This window comes from Hoplias malabaricus, chromosome Y (assembly GCF_029633855.1).
Source record: "Hoplias malabaricus isolate fHopMal1 chromosome Y, fHopMal1.hap1, whole genome shotgun sequence".
Lineage (NCBI taxonomy): Eukaryota > Metazoa > Chordata > Actinopteri > Characiformes > Erythrinidae > Hoplias > Hoplias malabaricus.
In genome coordinates this window covers 45087386-45108454 of record NC_089820.1, presented here as the reverse complement: position 1 = coordinate 45108454, position 21069 = coordinate 45087386, and the positions used below count along the sequence as shown (strand labels likewise).

Below are 21069 nucleotides of genomic sequence, written 5' to 3'. Positions count from 1 at the left end.
ATTTTGCTTCATCTCAAAATCTAGGAGTTCCTCTAGTACTATATTCTTCCACCAGTCTTACTGTGCACCTTTGTCTAGATTTCATGTCATTATTGTTGGGGCTGTCATCCAGCTGTTACGGTTTATTGCAGCATATGGCATCCTCGTTGATCATTCTTATTCTGCAACCTCTTCATCCTGCTCAGGGTCGCAGTTTGTCACGAGCACACCTGGAATCGCTGGGCACAAGGCAGGAATGTTACTTGGACAGGGCGCCAGGGCATCACACATATGAGCAATTTCACACAGCAAATCCACCTACAGCCATGTGGTGTTGGATTGTTGATTGAACACTCCAAACTTCACACAGTCACCCATGGCAGGGTTTGAACCCAAGATTCTGGAGCTCTGTAGTAACAACACTACCTGTAGCTCCACAAATACATTTGAAATATGTTTTCCTAAGACTGCCATAATTTTAAAGAAATTGACAACATAAGTGCACCAACTGAAAACTCCATCAATCAATCAATCAATCAATCAATCAATCAAAAAATATTTTTATAGCATTTTTACAACTGATGTCAAAAAGAATCTGTACAGAATTAGTATCAGAACAACTCCTGTAACAGACAGAACTTATGATGGTTGTTATTACTTGAATATCAACATTAAGTGAAGCTCTATGCGTGTAATTTTGGATCTGATTACCTGTAGCATGCATATAAAAAGAGATTTTCTTTAGATTATTCATGTGCACAAGCTGCTCAAATTTAATCAATATTGAATTCAATCAGAATGATGAAAATGTTTACATTCAAACATAGCCAGTGCTGCCAATTTTATAAAAAAGTGTTGTGAAAGTTTATTGATAATGATAATATCTATGTCCCACAAGGAGGAATGTTCATCTGTTTATGGCACACGTTGGTAAGTGCTTTCTGTACAAGGAGAGAAAAAGGCAAAATATGGTTTGATTTAAACTTTTACACCCTTACATTTATTGATACAGTGGAGCAGTAAAAGGTTTTCATTTCTTACGTCTTTCTTTTATTCTTTGGGATTTTTTAAACATTATGACAGTGTATTTAAAGTGATCTTTTGAGCACTAAATTTAATTGGTTAATTACTCACACTATTAGGAAAAGTTTACTTGTTCATATTACACTTTGCCACTTTGAATTTGTTTCCTTATTCATGCAGTGTGTTTTCAGGACTAAGTGGTTAACCTTTGCCCCCTACACGAAGAACAACAGTACCTCCCCCATGAAACAAAAACATACCACCAAAGATCAGTGAACTCACAGCAGGTTTGATCACCACTTCAAAAGCTGAAGTTCTGTGGAATAATGGGGAGATCTGTTATATGCTTGGGGCTTAGTCTGCTGCTGTGTTCTGCTCTTAACCAGAAGGTTAACTCTGTAGAAACTGGAGAAACATTTAGAAATGGAGGAACGGCAGGTAAAGAGGGAACTGGGGACACTAGAGGAACTGAGAGGACTGGGGAAACTGGAAGAACTGAGGAAACTAAAGAAACTGCAGGAACTGAAAGAACTAAGAGAACTGGAGGAACTGAAAGAACAGAGAAATTTGGAGGGATCAAAGGCAGTGGGGGAACTGACTGGACAGGAAGATTGTTGGTGGTGCCAATGGATGGGAGCCACTGGACTGGACTAAAGGCTGTGGCAGAGGAGCTGGGCCGCAGGGGCCACATGGTGGTGGTGGTGATGCCAGAAGTCAGCATACGGTTGGACTCTGGTAAACACTACATAACCAAAACATTCCCTGTACCATATGGACAAGAAACGCTAGATGAGCTTCAGGCTCGTAACACTGAAGTCATGCAGAGCACACCACGGCCCCTACTGGAGAGAATAAACACCAGAATCAGCCACTTAAAAAAGTTTGCACACTACCAGATGACTACGAGTCAGGCACTGCTGTTGAACCAGGAGCTGATGGATTTTGTGAAGCAACAGAGATTTGATGCTGTCCTGACCAGTCCAGCTGTGCCCACTGGAGCAATATTAGCCTTTAACCTGTCACTCCCTGCAGTCTACATGCTCCGGGGCTTACCCTGTGGACTGGATTCCAAAGCCACAGCCTGCCCCAATCCTCCCTCCTACATCCCCCGCTTTTTTACTAAGAACTCGGACCGAATGCGTTGGAGTGAACGTGTTCTGAACGTGCTGGTGAGTGTGTTGGAGCCGGTGCTGTGTAAGGTGCTCTACTGGTCGTTTGAAGAGCTGGCGTCCAGCATGATTGGCAGATCCATCAGTTTGGGGGAAATCCTGAGTTCTGGAGCTCTGTGGCTCCTGAGGTATGACTTCACCTTGGAGTTCCCTAAGCCACTCATGCCAAACATGGTGTTGATTGGAGGACTCAACTGCGCTATCACCAGCCCCCTCAGCCCGGTGAGTCATTCTCTAAATCTTTACTTCAGATTAAGTAAACAAAATTATGAATTATTCACATAAGTTCACACATTGACTGTAAATATTGAGATTTAAAATGTTTATGGGGGAAAAAAAACTTTTTACACAGAGACAGTAGGTGGCAGCACCACACATCCTTGTGTCTGTCAGATTACTGTATTACAACACTCCCAGATGTTTTTACAATTAAATTCAAAAGATTTATGTTTTTACTAAATTATATCACTTGGAAGAATTGTGAAAATAAACATTTTCAGAATAATAGGTTCTATTAACTCAAACTAGCAAGATCCTTGCTAACAGTTCTTAGGCTATTCAATACTAAACAGTACACCTTCACAGGATTAAACAGCGTAAAGCTAATTTAATTGCTTTGCTAATGGCTTGGTCAAGATATTTGCCTTCATGTCATCTTTAAGACAGTACTGCAGTTGCCTATTCTGAGCACATTCATGAATGTAGTGGTAACGAATGTCTATGTGATTTGTCCTTGAATATTCAACTAAATTCATTGCTATGGCAATAGTTCCTTGATTGTCTTCCAGAATCATGCTAGCATCCATTCCGAGATCACTCAATACTCATGTAAGCCAGGTACATTCCTGTGCTGCTTGGCTGAGAGCAACTTATTCAGCTTCAGCTGTTGACAGTGCAACTGTTTCTTGCTGAACCAACTCACTTCTCCTCCACCCAGTAAAAATACTTTACCAGTTGTAGAGCGACGGTCATCCTGATGTCCAGCCCAGTAAGCATCAGAGAACCAGATTAAAGTTCCAGACTTTGACTGCTCATATTTGAGAGTGAGTTTCATGACTTTCAAGTAACAAAGAATTCTTTTCACAACAGTCAGATGTGCAGTGTTTGGATCTGCATTGAACTTTGACACAAAGTTTCATGATAGTCTGTCTGCTCCCACTGCCTTAGAATTAGCCTGCATATCTCCATGAACTTGTGTTGACATCGCTGATCCACCACCCGATGCAGTGCAAACTGTGGAGTGAGATCACTGACTTTTATAAACATCACTAGGAATCAGTTACCAGGTCTTGAATCTGTGACATATTTCCTGTTAAAACTGAAAAACGAGCAGACTTTTGAGAAGCGAGCGCAAATTTCAGAAGCGAGGAAAAACCTGGAATGCGCACTGAAAACATTTACATTTTACATTTATGCATTTGGCAGACGCTTTTATCCAAAGCGACTTACAAAAGAGGATCTAACATTAAAACTACAGCACAATTTATACAAAATACCTTACATTAAGTGCAATATGCCAGGAAGTAATAAGTGCATTAAAGAAAGACATTCAGTACAAGAGATACTCTCGGAAGAGCTGGGTCTTCAAAGATTTCTTGAATGCAGAGAGGGTTTAAGAAATCTTTGAAGACCCAGCTCTTCCGAGAAAACACTGAAAACAGTGAAACGAGCACGGAGCTACAGGAAGTGAACACAGTGCTTAATTTTCTGCTCTCACTGTCGCTGTTTTCGCTTGGTTTTCTTGATTCTGTGTGCTTGTTGAGTCTGACTTGCTCAATTTAGAGTCGTTTTTGCGCTGTCGCATAAAAGACAGTGATCTCACTCCATACATTGCTGTTAACATGGACTCGCTTTTGCTCTTCATTTATTAACGCTTGCTTCAGTGTCAAATTGTCCATCTTTGTATCTAATGCAGTGGCAATTGTTGCATAGCTTGGTGGCAGGCTACCTAGCAGTGTTACAACCTGGTATTTGTCTTCAATTATAGCACCTAAAGTTTGTCAGTTAGCTCCTTTGTTCGTTTTAAATGCTACGTTATGGGGCCTCCTTCTTTCATTTTACACCTTTGTTGTAAACTTGTCTTCTGGTGGTTTCAAAGTGAAGGGAGGAGACCGGTCTGGATATAATGCTGTTTATTGAGTGCTCTGGTTGAACCTCAGACTGATCTGGTCACAGGCTGAATCTCAGACTGATCTAATGGTCTGTGAGAGGCACACATCTTTATACCCCATTTTGCAACCTTACACAGGGATTGATCGTAAACAGGATCTGAAAACAGGATGAACTGTCGTAACACATCACTGTCGTAAACAAGCCGTAAACAACCTAGAACATAAACATCATCTGAGTTCCTGGTGCACTTTCATAAAGTTAACCATGTTTGTCTAACAGAGATGAGTTAAGGTCAGGGAATGTGTGATCTCCAAAACTGTCCAAATGCCAAGAGAAATGGTACAATTCAAATAAAAGAAAATCAATACAACACCATAAGTACTTTTTCTTTAGGAACAGCTTCTTTGCTAGAGTGTCTCTCTCAGAATGTCCTTTTAGTGTGTCCTATGCTTCTTTAGGTGTCTGACAGCTTGTAATCAGGTACAACTGGGGCATATTTATATTCAGCACTAACACAGGAAATGCCTTTTCCTTCCCATTTTGTGAATTCGGCTCATGCTTGTGCATTAGCATTTGCTGCTAAGTTGTCTATTTCCATTACCACCCCTCACAGTCCTTTAGCTTTCAGTAGATGCTCCATTAGAAATTAACATATTGCTCAGTTCTCTGGTCCACTCAACTTCTCAATAAAAAGCTTATCCTCCATTGTGAATCCCACAACACCGTTTATATCACACAAATTCCATGTAAAACAAAGTAGTTTTAAGCTAGGTTACGACCCCAGTCGTGTATTGAGATTTCAAGTGTTTATGGAAAGAAAAAAAAAACACTAGGTTGCAGCACCTCATTCTTGACCTCCATTGTCAAATTAGATAAATGGAGAATAGACATAGGTTAAAAGAGTTTAATTTGCATGGACAGGAGTTTAATATAAACTGGAACCAATTCTAAATACACTTGATTACCATGTAAACTCAGAGGGGTGATTGTTACCAACTACCTTTACTGATTTAGAAATAAAATACTTGTCTTTGGTTTAATAGGGTGAGATGGAGGACCTTCATGCAGAAAAACCCCCAACCAGCACACACATATGGGGATTATATGGGCGACCCAGTTGAGTACCACCAAGTTTTGTCTAAAATTTAAAGGTTGGTGCCACATCTGGATAATCTCTTTGGTCAGGATGGGTTAAATATAGGACCAGAATGGGCAGCCAACCATAAAACAAAATCTCTCTAAATTAAGACAGCAAATATGTACTAGATGAGTTACAGTGCTGCTCACATTTCTCTGGTATCAGCTGCCTACATAGGTCACATTTAATAGCCCATATATCACCTACTCAAAGCCATGGATGTAAATCTACTTTGAAAAATTCTGTGGGCAAGTATGCGGACCACATGTTCAGTTTCATATTAGACACAATACACAGTGATGATTTTGGAGGCATTTTCATAGACTGGACAGCTTTTAATTTTTCTATTCCTATTACTCTTTTGTAGACTAGGACCACAGGAAATTTGTTTTGCTTCTAGTTTGCGGTAGACATGGTGTGTACATCATGAATAAAATTAATTGAATGATGAATAAAAAGGTTGAACAGAGAGAAATACGGATAAATCAGCATTAAGTCATGCAACCTCCAGTAGCTACATAAAAATCAAAACAACAAGCATTCCCTCTGTCACTGAGTGCATTTTCCAAACATGTTTTCTTGCATTTTTGGGTAACATAATGCAAAGGTTATCCTAGTTTTGGAAGGAAACATTCTTACAGTAACATCAATGGAACGTTCCATAAACTTTAATTGACCTTGATAAAAGTTCTCCCAGTGTTAGACACATATTAGGAAAGAATCACCTGTTTTACATCAGTGTTTGAGATAAGGTACACCACTGAAAGATGGACTATATGAATGTTTTGTTTATTTATTTATAATAAATAAATAAAGGGAGAGGGACATCTGGGTTTCTTTGATACCTTTTACTTACATGATCTTTTACTTTTTCCTAACTTTATCAAACTGTGATATCATAAAAACTGCATGAACAACAGTTTTTAGAAGAAATAACACACACTTTTGCACAGTGCTGCCCATTTTGAATATTGGTCTGTAACCACTTATCACGTTCAGGGTCACGGTGGGTATGGAGCCTACCCAGAATCATTTGGCGCAAGGCAGGAACACACCCCGGAGGGGGTGTCAGTCCTTCACAAGGCGACACACAGTCACCCACACACGTAGGGACACGTTTGAGTCACCAATCCACCTACCGAGCACCTGGAGGATACCCACATAGACATGGAGAGAACACACCAAAATCCTCACAGACAGTCGCCTGAAGTGGGACTCAATCCCACAACCTCCAGGTCCCTGGAGGTGTATGACTGCGACATTACCTGCTGCGCCACACATTTAATGTTAGTTAACATTAGTTAATTGATCTATCTATTAGTCATGAGGTAAAACTGATTGTATAGGCTCATATGTTAATTTATCTCACTTGAATGAGTTTTTCAATTTTCAAGATGTTTTCTGCTATGTGTCACTTTAACCTCTTAACTTGCCAAACAGTCATTGTTTATATACATCAGTTTATCTCTAGTAAGATGTTCTGGAGACATAAAAAAATTGACTTTTTTCACTTTCAGGGAACAATTCCAAAGCAACATTTCCACAACTGTAATAAAATGTTAATGGAATGTTTTCACTTAGAACATTCGAAGACAACTTTGCTAGAATGTTAAACTGTCAGCGCAAATGAGGTTGAGGTAATATTCTGGGAATATTAAGCAAATGGGAAAGATTATTGTTGAGTGAATATTCCTAAGCAACTTTCCCAACAACCAAAATAAAACATTATGGGAATGTTCAAAGAACAAAATTTTGCAATTTTGTAAAAACGTTTCAAGACAAAGTTCCTAGGATATTAAATTATTGGTGTAAATAAGTTGGAGGTGACGTGCCTGGAAGATGTTTGTAACATTAGAATACATTATGAGAACGTTAAGGGAATTGAGGGAATATTGCAGTGCATTAGAACATTCCATGTTCTGACAACCAAAGGTTATAATATTAATATTTTAATTACCTTTTCTATGTGTTATTTACTGTATTTGGATTGGATTGCTCAGTTAAAGGAAAACCTAATAATTTTACCTTAAAGGGGACATATTATACCTTTTTTAAACAAGTTAGAATAGGTCTATGGGCTGTACAACACATGTTCATTGCACAAAATCACTCTCACATAAAGAGATATCAATAGCTCTATTCTTGCCAGTTTCAGAATGAGCCGTTTAAGGCCTCTGTTACTTTTATGCAAATAAGCTGCTGCTGGCCAAGCCCCACCCAGACCATGCCTTTGTCTGACTCGGTAACCGCAGTTCTTAAGGTGGAAAAAAAAAAGAAGCAGACATAGCTGTTTATTCTCTAACTTGGAGATTTTGTCACCTTAAATGGTGCAGTAGTTTTGTCCAGGCGGCTGTAACTGCTTCACTGTTTAAGGTGTTTAAAGAAAACTTCAAATATGCCGGTTTAGGGGGTTTTAACATGACCAGCGTTCTGTGCGTCGCCGCTTTGCGCTCCGCTTGGCTTCGATCGGTGTTCGCGTCGTCAGCGTGTGCTTTTTAAGCAGGCTTGTTGCTAAAAGTCTAACTGGCTTAATTCATGTGTAGTGGCCTCGTAATTGTGAAATTGTTATCCGAGTGCGGACCTGTTAATTTGCCGTTCTGTTTTTCCTCACTATGTTGTGACATACTTTTAAAGTGGTGTTAAAGAGCTCTGGGTAACACATCCATATCATATCAACAGTATATGTCAACCCACGGCGCCGCATGTGTTACGTCATACACTTCAGTCTATCTCATTGGCTGCGCCTCTGAAAGGTCAGCGGAAAGTAGCTCAAAGTTCGATTTGATTGAACTTTGAGCGCAACGGTAAGGCTGCAGAACAGCGCGGTGCGCAACGTTCATGGTAGTGCGGAGTAGAGCTCAACTTAGCACTTGAAAGTAACTACGTTATTTTTTAATGTGGCAAAGCATAGTATATATGCACAGAGTTGAGATTCTGAGTAATTATGTGGAAATCTATAAAGTGTTTGGGGCTTAGTTTGCTGTTGTGTTCTGCTCTCCGCCAGAAGAATAACTTGGGAGAAACAGTAGGAGCTAGAGGAACTGAAAGGACTAGGGGAATTAAGGGAACTGATAAAATTGGAGCAACTGAAGGAACTAAAGGAACTGGGGGAAATGATTGGACTGGCAAGTTGTTGGTGGTGCCAGTGGATGGGAGTCACTGGACTGGGCTAAAGGCTGTGGCAGAGGAGGTGGGGCGCAGGGGCCACATGGTTGTGGTGGTGATGCCAGAAGTCAGTATGCGTTTGAATTCCGGTAAACACTACATAACCAAAAAGTTTCCAGTATCATATGGACAGGATGTGTTAGACCAAATAACAGAGCATAGTTCCCAGGAGATGGCTGATTCCACACTTAGTATGCTGGAAAGAGTCACAGATGGACTGAACCACATGAAGACAGTAATAAACCTCTTGATTTCTACATGTGAAAGCTTGTACTTCAACCAGGAGCTGATGGGTTTTCTGAGGGAACAAAAATTTGATGCTGTATTGACAGATCCTGCTATGCCTGCTGGAGCAATTCTGGCCTATAACCTGTCCCTCCCTGCAGTCTACATGCTTCGGGGGTTACCTTGTGGACTTGACTCCACAGCCGCAGCTTGCCCCGATCCTCCCTCATACATCCCTCGCTTTTTTACTAAGAATGTGGACAGAATGTGCTGGAGTGAACGTGTTCTGAATGTGTTGGTGAGTGTGTTGGAGCCTGTGATGTGTAAGTTGTTCTACTGGCCATTTGAGGAGCTGGCATCCCATGTGATTGGCAGATCCATCAGTTTGGTGGAAATCCTGAGCTCTGGAGCACTGTGGCTCCTGAGGTATGACTTCATCTTGGAGTTCCCCAAACCCCTCATGCCCAACATGGTGCTGATTGGAGGACTCAACTGCGCAATAACCAGCTCCCTCAGCCCGGTGAGAGTAACCCACTTAACTTTTGCTACTAAATATTATAGTGTTATGTCATTTTTGTGCTTTATTTTATCATGATTTTGGTGAATATTGTAAATATCTGCTATCTCTTATTCTCCAAGAATGTGCCATGAGATTCTGCTCATCACTCCTGGGCTTTTGCGCTGAACTAACCTGTGGGTCTTTCTCATTTAAAGGAATTGGTGTTGAAATCAGTGATTCTTAACAAAGCTGTGTGGACAGGGGGAGAACGGTCCTGTGTTGCTTGATGCTTGTGGTATTTGACCATAGCATGTTGGAAACATTTCATTTAGACCCCAGGGAACTAGGTGAACTTGTGGAAAAGAGCTATGATATATCCTCTTAATGTTAGTAAAGTTCCCATTGATCTGGATGCCCTGCCTTCTACCCCATCACACAATTACATTGCTAGAAAGTGGATGGCCTTTTGGGTGCAATAAGACATCTATGTTATCTCATTCTTCTCCTGTGAGATTGAAAACTCTGAAGGTCTGGATTCACCAGACTTATGTAGTGTTTTTTATGTTTGTGGTTCTGCTTGCTGAAGAGAGAAAGAGGTTGTGCTGTAACCAGAAAATTACCATGGGCTTCTGCTCTTTTGTTTACTTCTGGTAGTATGTAATTCAACCATAGTGCTTTGGAATTGTTCGAATTCATGTTTAAAAAGAACATTAGCCCTAAGGCCTAGCTTTATACAGTCAGTGTAGCTAAATGTACCATTGTGCTTTGCACTCAGAAAATACAGACATTGCATTATGATTATATTGTAATGAAATATTTAAATGATCAGAAATTGCTTTCTGCTTTAAATCCATGAACCAGAAAAGCCTTTGGCAATTATGATTTACCATGCACACTTTCAGAACTCTAGAAAAATTAAAATATAAAATTATTTATACACACACACACACACTATATATATATATATATATATATATATAATTTAAAATAATATAAAATTTGGCTGAACTAACAAAAAATCGTACTGAAAGCTTAATCAGCATTAGAACGATTATCAGAAACCTGATGTTTCCATGCACAGTAATATTTGCTGGGTCGGATGTAATGTTAGAACACTGCAGAATAATTATTTGGAATTGACCCCATGTGGTTAATGTTTCATCTCTTCATTTTGGTTTACCAGAGTGTTTTATATATTTTTCCTGCTTTCCTGTACACGATGAATTAAATGTAAAAAACAATAAAAACTTTTCTTATCACTGTAGTAATCTTATAATATCTTAATAAGGGATTTGGGCTGTGCACCTGCTAATACGTTTGTAGGCAGCATATTCTGATACACTACATTTAGCTTACCTACTATTTTACTTAACACAGCTTCAGGGACCTGGAGGTTGAGGGTTCAAGTCCAGCTGTACATGGCAGCAGCTAGCCATAGTGGGGTTAGGCTAATCCCTGCATTGTTTGCAAAACGACCTAGCATTATACGATCTGACGCCACCTCTCAGTCGACTATAAAATGCTTCACATTAGCTCAGAGTTTAAGGGATTTAACTGATGGTAGTTAATTTTGCTTAGGCTTAATTTTGTTTAAATATGTCGATTTGTGATTTTATAAGTTTTTCGGACAGTTGGGCAAATCTAGTTAACAGCTGTTAATGTTGGCTCTCACTTGATGAGAGCCTACATCATAAAATGTGTCGGTTTATTTATACGTAAATTCTACCCTCCGTTCCTTTTTAAGAAATTGATCTTTGACCCTGTCGTATCAACAAGGCGTCTTTTCCAGGGACTTGACTAGTGTCTTCTCAATGGCCAGCAGAGCTAGGCTGCTTAAACGGCCTTGGCCCAGGTAAAGTGTGTCCGCCTGTGCTCCCACGGATCTTTACACCAAAGGATCGCTGATTCGCTCATTTCGCTGTCATTCAAAAAGGGATTCCGCCTCAGACAGATCATCCAATCATCATGCAGAAGCTGAGCGTCCGAGCATGGGCGGGACAAAGCCCAGCATTTATCCAATGACTCGTCTTGTTTCGCCACCCTTCGCTGCTTCGCTATGGAGCGTCCACACCGTTTAAAGCACGTTTAAAGCTGCGGGAATGATTGAGAGGAAATCCGCGCAATCGCCGCTGATAGAGATGCAGAATCAAGTTATATTGTAAATACAGATTAGATATGTTGTAATTTAGCACATAATTTAAAATAATAAAACAATGATTTGTTTTATTATGATTTTTTGTCTGTATTTGTGTATGTATATATAAGAAAGACACAATTGATATAAATAATAACAAAAGAATAATTGTCATTATCACAAGTATGTTTTCAGGAGTTTTGATGGATGATTTTGATTTCTCTTTCTCTTTGCTATTTAAGCACAACTATTATTAATATTATTAGTAGTAGTAGTAGTTGTTCTGTTCTTCTATTATTAGAAGTAATGTTCTGCATCACAATAAAACAAAATCGAAAAGACTGTTGATAACAAATGGGAAATGTTAAAGTTTAATGTCCAATGTATGAGACAATAAATTGAGTATTTTCTACCAAATAAATTATGATGACATATTTGGGTTTTAAATTATATTTATTGAGACCTAAGGTCTTTTAAATCTGACTTTTCAAATGGTGCAAGAAACTTGCTCCATGTGTTGGAGATATCTCCTGACATGAGACAATAAGAAATGAATGCTCCTAAATTAGTAATAGTAATAAATCCATTCTGATGAAGCTTGTTTACACACTCTCTGTAACTGAATGCGCTTAATTTTTTTATAGGGGAAAAAAATATGTATATATATATATATATATATATATATATATATATATATATATAGGGTGGGCCATTTATATGGATACACCTTAATAAAATGGAAATGGTTGGTGATATTAACTTGTTTGTGGCACATTAGTATATGGGAGGGGGAAAACTTTTCAAGATGGGTGGTGACCATGGTGGCCATTTTGAAGTCAGCCATTTTGGATCCAACTTTTGTTTTTTCAATGGGAAGAGAGTCATGTGACACATCAAACCTATTGGGAATTTCACAAGAAAAACAATGGTTTTAACGTAACTTTATTCTTTCATGAGATATTTACAAGTTTCTGACCACTTATAAAATGTGTTCAAAGTGCTGCCCATTGTGTTGGATTGTCAATGCAATCCTCTTCACACACTGATAGCAACACTGCAGGAGAATTGCTAGGACAGACTTCCCGTATCCATAGTTTCAGGTGCTGCACATCTCATATCTTCACAGCATAGACAATTGCCTTCAGATGACCCCAAATATAAAATGTCTAAGGGTGTCAGATCGGGAGACCTTGGGGGCCATTCAACTGGCCCTCGACGACCAATCCACTTTCCAGGAAACTGTTCATCTAGGAATGCTTGGACACCCATAATGTGGTGGTGCACCATCTTGCTGGAAATCTCATTGAACATGCCAGCTTCAGTGCATAAAGAGGGAAACACATCATCGTGTAGCAATTTTGCATATCCAGTGGCCTTGAGGTTTCCATTGATGAAGAATGGCCCCACTATCTTTGTACCCCATATACCACACAATGCCATCATTTGTTTTTTGTTCCAACAGTCTTGGAGGGATCTATCCAATGTGGGTTAGTCTCAGACCAATAGGGTGGTTTTGTTTGTTAACTTCATTCATTCATTATCTGTAACTGCTTATCCAATTCAGTGTCGTGGTGGGTCCAGAGCTTACCTGGAATCATTGGGCGTAAGGCAGGAATACACCCTGGAGGGGGCGCCAGTCATTCACAGGGCAACACATGCAGACACACATTCACTCACACCTACAGACACTTTGGAGTCGCCAATCCACCTACCAACATGTGTTTTTGGACCGTGGGAGGAAACCGGAGCACCCGGAGGAAACCCATGCGGACACGGGGAGAACACACCATCTCCTCACAGACAGTCACCCGGAGCGGGAATCTAACCCACAACCTCCAGGTCCCTGGAGCTGTGTGACTGCGACACTACCTGCTGCACCACCATGCCGCTTGTTAGCTTCACCATTCATATAAAAGTTTGCCTCATCACTGAACACAATCTTCTGTGTAAACTGAGGGTCCTGTTCCAATTTTTGTTTTGCCCATTCTGCAAATTCAGTGCACCGATCTGGGTCATCCTCATTGAGAGGCTGCAGCAGCTGGAGTTTGTAAGAGTGTCATTTGTGAGAAGCTAATATTCGCCTAAGGGATGTTCGACTGATGCCTTCAAACTTCAAAATGGCTGCCATGGTCACCACCCATCTTCAAAAGTTTTCCCTCTCCCATATACTAATGTGCCACAAACAGGAAGTTAATATCACCAAACATTTCCATTTTATTAAGGTGTATCCATATAAATGGCCCACCCTGTATATATTAGGGTCAGATATGAGCAATACAATTTGTGACTAAAATTATTATGCATTGTGATTAACTGCACAAACTGATATGAATAAAAACCATCAATGTTTTTTTTTAATTGCTTGACACCATTTATATTTATGCTTATGTATTAACACACTAAAACTAACTCACATTTTCAGAGTGGTCCTATCCCAGGTTGTTCTTAATAAGCAATGCCCTCCAAATGGTTTCATCCTTAATTTAAAGAAAACAAATTAGAACTGAGATTTAAATGTGATCTTTTAAATTTATGGTTATAAAGAAATAATGCAGAGGCTGATGAAAAATACATTTACTGTACAAATGTACCAGACATTTTTATAACTTTGCAACAAATAATAATTTAAGAAATAGTGGTAAAACGTGTACATTTCCAAATGTTTAGTTGAAAATCAGCTTAAACAGCACAGTGTAAAAGTGTATGTTTCATCATGTAAAACAACATAGTTGTGACCTCATCCTTGAGATTTTAAACAAATTTTTCCTCCTGGAAATGGTAGGCGTTTAAATTGTGGTTGTCCAGCTCAAATTTCAGCGTGTGTGTGTGTTCATGCTTGCGTGTGAATGTGTGTGAGAGTATATAAGCATGAGGAGGGAGCACTCACTTTCTCACGCGAGAGGGTGGAGGAACTGAGAGGTGATCAAGTGCAGATGCATTTCTTTCTTCATTCTTGTTTCGCTTGAGGAGGCAGGGTTATGGCTGTGCAATTTTGCTGGCAGGTCCCTGTGCTCTTTCTGCTCTTGAGTGTGTGTTTGTATGTGTTTCCGGTTTCGGTGTTGAGTGGCCGTGTGCTGGTGATGCCAGTGGATGGGAGTCATTGGTTGAGTCTAAAGCTGCTGGTTACAGAGTTGGCTGAGCGAGGGCACAATGTCTTGCTGCTAGTTCCCAACACAAGCGTCCTGATAGAGGCCCCTGAACCAGTAAGAATGCAGACGTTCCCTGTGCCATTTGACCAAGAAGAGCTGGCATCCAGCATGAAGGGGATTCAGCAGGGCGTGTTTCATCAGTCTCCACCTCTGACTGATCTCTTGATTAATGTCCAGAGACTTCTGCTGTTCACGGATATACAGGTCAGAGGCTGTGAGGCTCTGCTCTATAACAAAACTCTGATGGAGAAGCTGAAGCATGAGGATTTTAATCTACTGTTGACCGACCCTTTCCTGCCCTGTGGCGCCATACTGTCCTCTGTCCTGCATCTCCCATCTGTGTTCTTCCTGCGGGGGATGCCCTGCGGTTTGGATGCTCTTGCTTCTCAGTGTCCAGCACCACCGTCCTATGTTCCCCGCTTCGGTGTGACATCTACTGGTCACATGGCCTTCCCCCAACGCCTGCAGAATGTTCTGCTGTACCTTGTGGAGCTGCTGTTGTGTCGGGTTATGTATCGCAGCTTCGACGAGTTGGTGGCTCGTTACCTGGAAGAAGATATTTCATACCTCCAGCTTCTGGGCAATGGTGCTCTCTGGCTGCTCAGATATGATTTTACCTTTGAATTCCCCAAACCCATCATGCCCAACATGGTCTTTATTGGGGGGATCAACTGCAAAAAATGTTCACCTCTTACTGCAGTAAGTAAAGTCTGACAGGAATATTTAGATGTGTTTAGATGAATATAGACAGGACAGTACAACAAGACAGATAGGGCAGTTAGACAGGACTGTAATACAAGACTTATTACTGGGACTGTTAGGATAGTAATGTAAGACAGTTTGACAGGACACTAATGTCAGAAGTGTAGACAGTTATTAGACAGTTATTATAAGGATAGCAAGAATAAATCTAGACTGAATAATAGTAGTTAATAATGTATAGTGTAATAATTGCAAGACATCTTACGTGGGACAGTGAGATTGTATATTAATGTCTGACAGGCATGTAGCTGCATTTTTTTTAATTACTGATTTTACTGTCTCTTATGTGAAAAGGCTTTAATTTGTATGTGTCTTTACTTCTCAGATTTAACTGATTATTTGGTATTAGGAGTGACTGTGGATCTGCTCTCAGTAATTTGACTCCTAGGTATTTCCTGCTATTTCCTGCTATTTTCCTGCTTTTGACCCTGAAAGCTGAAATGCAGGAAACTCCACTGGGCTTTGTTCAAGTGATAGACCTAACCCCAAAACACTGAATTATATGTCAAATAATAAGCCATTTATTTTTATCCATAAGCTCCACCACCTTTGTATCTGATCTTTAGTGCACTGTTAGGATGTAGGCTTCTTTTGAATAAAAGACGTGTTTTTAAAATATAATGTTTTTAGGCAGATGTCATGTTTGGTGTCCCTGTTTGTTATCACACACTCTTAGAAAAAGTGTACAGTGATCCCTCGTTTTTCGCGGGGGATGCGTTCCAAGACACCAAAAAACCAATTTCCCCGAACTAGAGAATATTTTTCTTTATGTATTTGAGTATTTGGACTTTTAAAACCCTCTCTATACTGTTAACAACCCAGCCTTTGCATTAAACAGTCATTCTATGTTTCTCAGTTGGAACTACATATGATATCCTACCAGTTTCTTTAGTAGAGTAATTCCTAAGCTGTGATTTAGCTGAAGTAAATTTCACTCGGATGTGGACATTGGGGAATGTTGTGAACAATACATGTACTGTACGTAAGAAATACTTGTAAATTATATATTTTGTCACCTACAGGCCTAGTCTAATACATGTAAATAATAAAAAAATGAATACTTTTGGCTATTCATCTTTCACGGTTTTCCTAGATTTTCCCTCAATATCCGCAATATAACGGCCATAAGCCCCCTTGAAAAAACCCGCGAAGTAGCGAATCCATGAAAGATGAACCGCGAAGTAGCGAGGGATTACTGTAAATGTACCTCTAAAGGAACAACAGTAGTTTTAATGTCCAGTTTTCATCCCTAAAGACACATTACATTTTCTTCTCTCTCTTCTCTAGTTATGCCCTACACCTGTGCCCACAGGTGTTTCCTATCTTGTCTCTCTTTATATGCTTTCTCTGTATTTTCCTGTCTGTAGTTCATTGTTGTGTTTACCATTCAATTAAGCTTTACATAATCCTGATATTGCTGTTTTTTTTCGTTGTGCTGAAGTGTATTTCTTTGTGAACTGTTTTTATATAAAAACACGGATTTCTGTTTTCTGTTGTAGGAGGTGGAGGAGTTTGTGGAAGGTTCTGGGGAACATGGTCTTGTGGTCTTCACACTCGGTTCATTTGTGTCCTCCATGCCAAAGGAAAAAGCTGCCATTTTCTTCCAGGCCTTCAGCCAAATCCCTCAGAGAGTGAGAGGCCATGCACGAATTATCTCATATATCTTAGATCTCAGCTGAACAGCATTCACTCCTAGCAGTTAAATAAACAATTTCATCAGAAAGACCATTCTGTTCTCACAGCTCTGAACTTTAACTCTGGGAGGAAAGTCTTCATTAAGTAGTTTAGCATGACTATGTGCTACTTTATTCCTATGATTTTCATTTGAGAAATCCAGCTGAATGTTTAAGTTAAGGTCCAGGGCAATCATTGCTAGTGCTGGGCGCTAAAACGATATCGATACGTTTCGTGATTAATTTTCGCTCATAACGATGATAAGCTTTGGGTTATAGAGCTCGATAAACCTTCATTTCTATTCCCGGTCAGGCGCGTCCTGCTATTACGGTAAATGAACAAGTGACCGAAGGTAAACAAGACTATAGCTTTAATTCAAGTGCTTGTGTGTATGTATTAAATATGTATACATTTATATTAAATATGTTATAGTCTCCTGTTCACCATGTTTTGGGGTATATTTTGTTTGGTATGGAGACACCCTGTCAGAACACAAGCACAGAAATGTTCCCTCACGTGCAGGGAGAATCTGGTGAGTTTTTCTTCACTCAAAGTGTATTTTCCTCCCGGGAAATGTTTTCCGGTTTATGAGAGCACTGTTCGTTGTCTGACGTGGTTTTCCTCACACAAAATTATTTTCTCTTTTCACAAATTTTTAACTGGCTCCGATGCTATAGATGAGGGTTAAGTGCTACAGTATTTGCAATAGCAAAATTAAGCACTTGGGAGTGTTCATTTATTATTATTTTAAACTCTTCATAATCTATCTTTTTACTCTTTCTGCTTCTTTAAATGCTTGAGGTGGTAATGCCCTAAGAATGTTTTCATAACACAAGACAAAGATATCATTACTTTTATGTGTTAAGGAAATGTTATTGTTCCAGTGAAATCTTTCCTTGTGAATTTGAGTAATGTGCATTCTATATGTGCATATGTATGTTGTATAGTAATGAACATTTGGTGTATTCAGTGTATATTTTTAGAATGTCCTTTGTTACAGTGTGACAAAATGCTAATATCACGATAAATATCGAGATCGATCAATATAGAAACCCTTATCATGAATTTTTTTTCGGCAAATCGCCCAGCTCTAAGCATTGCTGACTTCTGATAAACCAGAGCATATGTTATAGTGCCCCCTGATGAAATAATAACAGTGATAATTTAATATGGCTATGGAAGTGGTTAATTATCTCATTCCTATGCCTTAAATAATTACAGCCATATATTAGTAGGGTGTGTATTGAGTCATATGCAAAATTATGGGCACCTTACACAAACCTATATTGAAAATAAAGGACACATCTGTGTATGCATATTAATGTGTGTGTTGGTATGCTGTTCAGGTTGTGTGGAGATACACAGGAGAACTTCCAGATCATGTTCCTGATAATGTTAAGTTGATGAAGTGGCTTCCTCAGAATGACCTACTGGGTGAGTCTCTGACCCTATACTATAACACCCCAACCAAACAATTAATCAAGGTCATTACTGGTTCAATGTTGCAATGCAGGTAAAGAAAAATATTTGACCTGGTGAACAGTAGGTTGCAGTAGGGTAAAGCTGCAAAAGCATGTGCATTTGTTTTGTTTTTGGGAATAATATTGAATCCAAAATTATATGTGATTATATTTGGACAATTTAAGGATTATAATTTTGAGGTTAGTTATTGTGAACATAACGTATTAATGCTTAATGTTTAAGGGTTTTTTAAATAGAATTTATAGAGTTTTAATACTAAACAGCAGTTACCATAAAATTACAGAATAGCAGGAGAATGTTTGAATTTTAAATTATAATTATACATAACACCACAAATATTTAAAACCATCATCAGTTTGTGTACACCTAATTAAATCTAAATGTTATTGAATGTTATTTTTTTTTAATTCAGGTCGTAAATTTTATTATTGAAAACTCAACAAACACCTATCATTTGACAAGCATTACACACACATGACTGTGCGATCACATGCTGAAAATTTATCTTTGATTGAAGGTCATCCTAAAACCCGAGCCTTCATCACTCATGGTGGAACTCATGGTATCTACGAGGGAATTTGTCATGCTGTTCCCATGGTGATTTTGCCACTGTTTGGTGACCAGGGAGATAATGCCCATCGAATGGCAAATCGTGGAGTGGGCTTGGTCCTCGACATCCATGAAATCACACCAGAGTCACTAAGCAACACCCTCCACACAATTATTAACGACACCAGGCAAGTTCCTTAATATGCACCATTTCTTTTAGCAAATGCTATTGGCCATTGTCTCCTGGTTTTGTGACTACCTAGGTCAGAGGTCAGCAAATCTGATTTGATGATCGCTGACCTAGATATTGAGAAGTGATCGTATTATGCAGTTCATGATACTCACTGACACCTGACACATTTTGCCTGCTTCCAGCGTATCAGTTTAATTAACTGACTGTTCACTGGCCCCAGAAACTATCTCTTGTAAAGAAATAATCAGTGTTATTCATATGACCTGTCAGAGGTTTAAATCTTGTGGCTGATCATTACACCATATTCTTTGGTAAATTATACACTACATAATAAATCAAATCTTTAACAAAACAACAGGTTTTATTCATAAATAACACATTTACAATTTTATGTCTCTCTTCCTCTGTTCTGTAGTTATAAGGAGAAAATGGTGAAACTTTCATCTATCCATAAAGATCGTCCCACAGAGCCGTTGGACCTGGCTGTTTTTTGGACAGAATTCGTAATGCGGCACAAAGGGGCAGATCATCTGCGTCCAGCTGCTCATGATTTGAACTGGTTCCAGTATCACAGCTTGGATGTGATTGGTTTCCTGTTGCTTGTCATAATGATAGTAGTGGCAGCACTGATGAAATGTTGTGTTTTGTGTTTACGAAGATATTGCAAGTCAGAGAAGAAGAAGAAGGATTGATGGATGCTGTAGTTTTCATTTATTGAAACAGGAACACTATTAAATAAATTTAAGGCATTTTCAGAATTCAGTGTTAAAATTGGATTTTTAAAAATCTGTCATAAGCAAACAAAAATAACCCAAAAAACTCTAGCCCAAATTTAACCGTAAAACCTAACCTTAACCTAAATTTAAACCTTAACTTCAATTGTAAAGCATTAACCTTAAAGGGGGTGTCTATAATTGTGGGGGAATGATGTTCTCTCTGGTTTGTTTACATTCAGAAGCGCTGCATCTTTTAAGGTGGAATGGTATATTTGAGGGGAATTTTGAATGTGGCTCCAGACCTTAAGTGATCTGAAACAGAAGAAAGTTAACATTACCCACCAATGGAGCAGGAATAGAGCAATATCATTTTGGTTCGTGCTTTTCAATATTTGGAGCTCTCTTTGTTGTTTAAAATAAATCCAGATGTCTTTTCACTGGTGTGAGGAAAGAAGAAAAAACCTGGCATACCTTAGTAGACAGTTTGTATTTTCTGACATTTACCGACACTGGGGCTTCGTAAACACATTAGACTGGTTTGGAATGCATAAAGATAACTGAGAGCTAGCAAATGGTGAAGAAACAGTTTTTATAGTGTTTTTTGATTACAATCATGAATGTCGCCTTTATACCTGGGTCTGACAAAGGAAATCTTTAGTGAAGAAATCAGTAAAAATATTTTTTCTACTGTGATATTTTGTATCTGTGTTTTTAATGAATTGTAATTATTCACTGTTGATTAAATTTAGATTTACACAATATTTTTGTCTTTTTTTTTTTTATTATTTAATCTTTACGATTCTCCCTGTGACCGCATGGGTTTCTTCCAGGCACTAATGTTTCCTCCCACGGTCCACACATGTTGGTAGGTGAACTGGCTCCTCAAAAATGTCCATAGGTGTTAGTAAATGTGAGTGAGTGTGTGAATGTGTGTCGCCTGTGATGGACTGGTGTCCCCGCCGAGGTGTGTTCCCGCCTTGCACCCAGTGATTCCTGGTAGGTTCTGGACTCACTGCGACCCTGAACTGGATAAGCTAATATACGATATAACTAATATATGAACAAATGAATCATCATATATTTATACAACATTTATTATA

General features: G+C 39.1%; 1 protein-coding gene across 3 annotated transcripts; it reads left to right on the top strand.

Annotated features, from left to right (window-relative positions):
• Nucleotides 1-1212: 1212 nt before the first annotated feature.
• LOC136677904 (UDP-glucuronosyltransferase-like) lies at nt 1213-20722 on the top strand. 3 transcript variants are annotated; one of them, XM_066655605.1, is made up of 5 exons: nt 1213-2393; nt 16855-16986; nt 18376-18463; nt 19029-19248; nt 19669-20722. In XM_066655605.1, the coding sequence occupies exons 1-5, from the start codon at nt 1329-1331 to the stop codon at nt 19943-19945; spliced, it is 1782 nt and encodes a 593-aa protein (XP_066511702.1). In that variant the 5' UTR covers nt 1213-1328; the 3' UTR covers nt 19946-20722. The 3 variants fall into 3 exon arrangements, with proteins under 3 accessions (XP_066511702.1, XP_066511703.1, XP_066511704.1); XM_066655606.1 differs by lacking the exon at nt 1213-2393 and adding an exon at nt 7692-9331; XM_066655607.1 differs by lacking the exon at nt 1213-2393 and adding an exon at nt 14352-15292.
• The last annotated feature ends 347 nt before the right edge of the window (nt 20723-21069 follow it).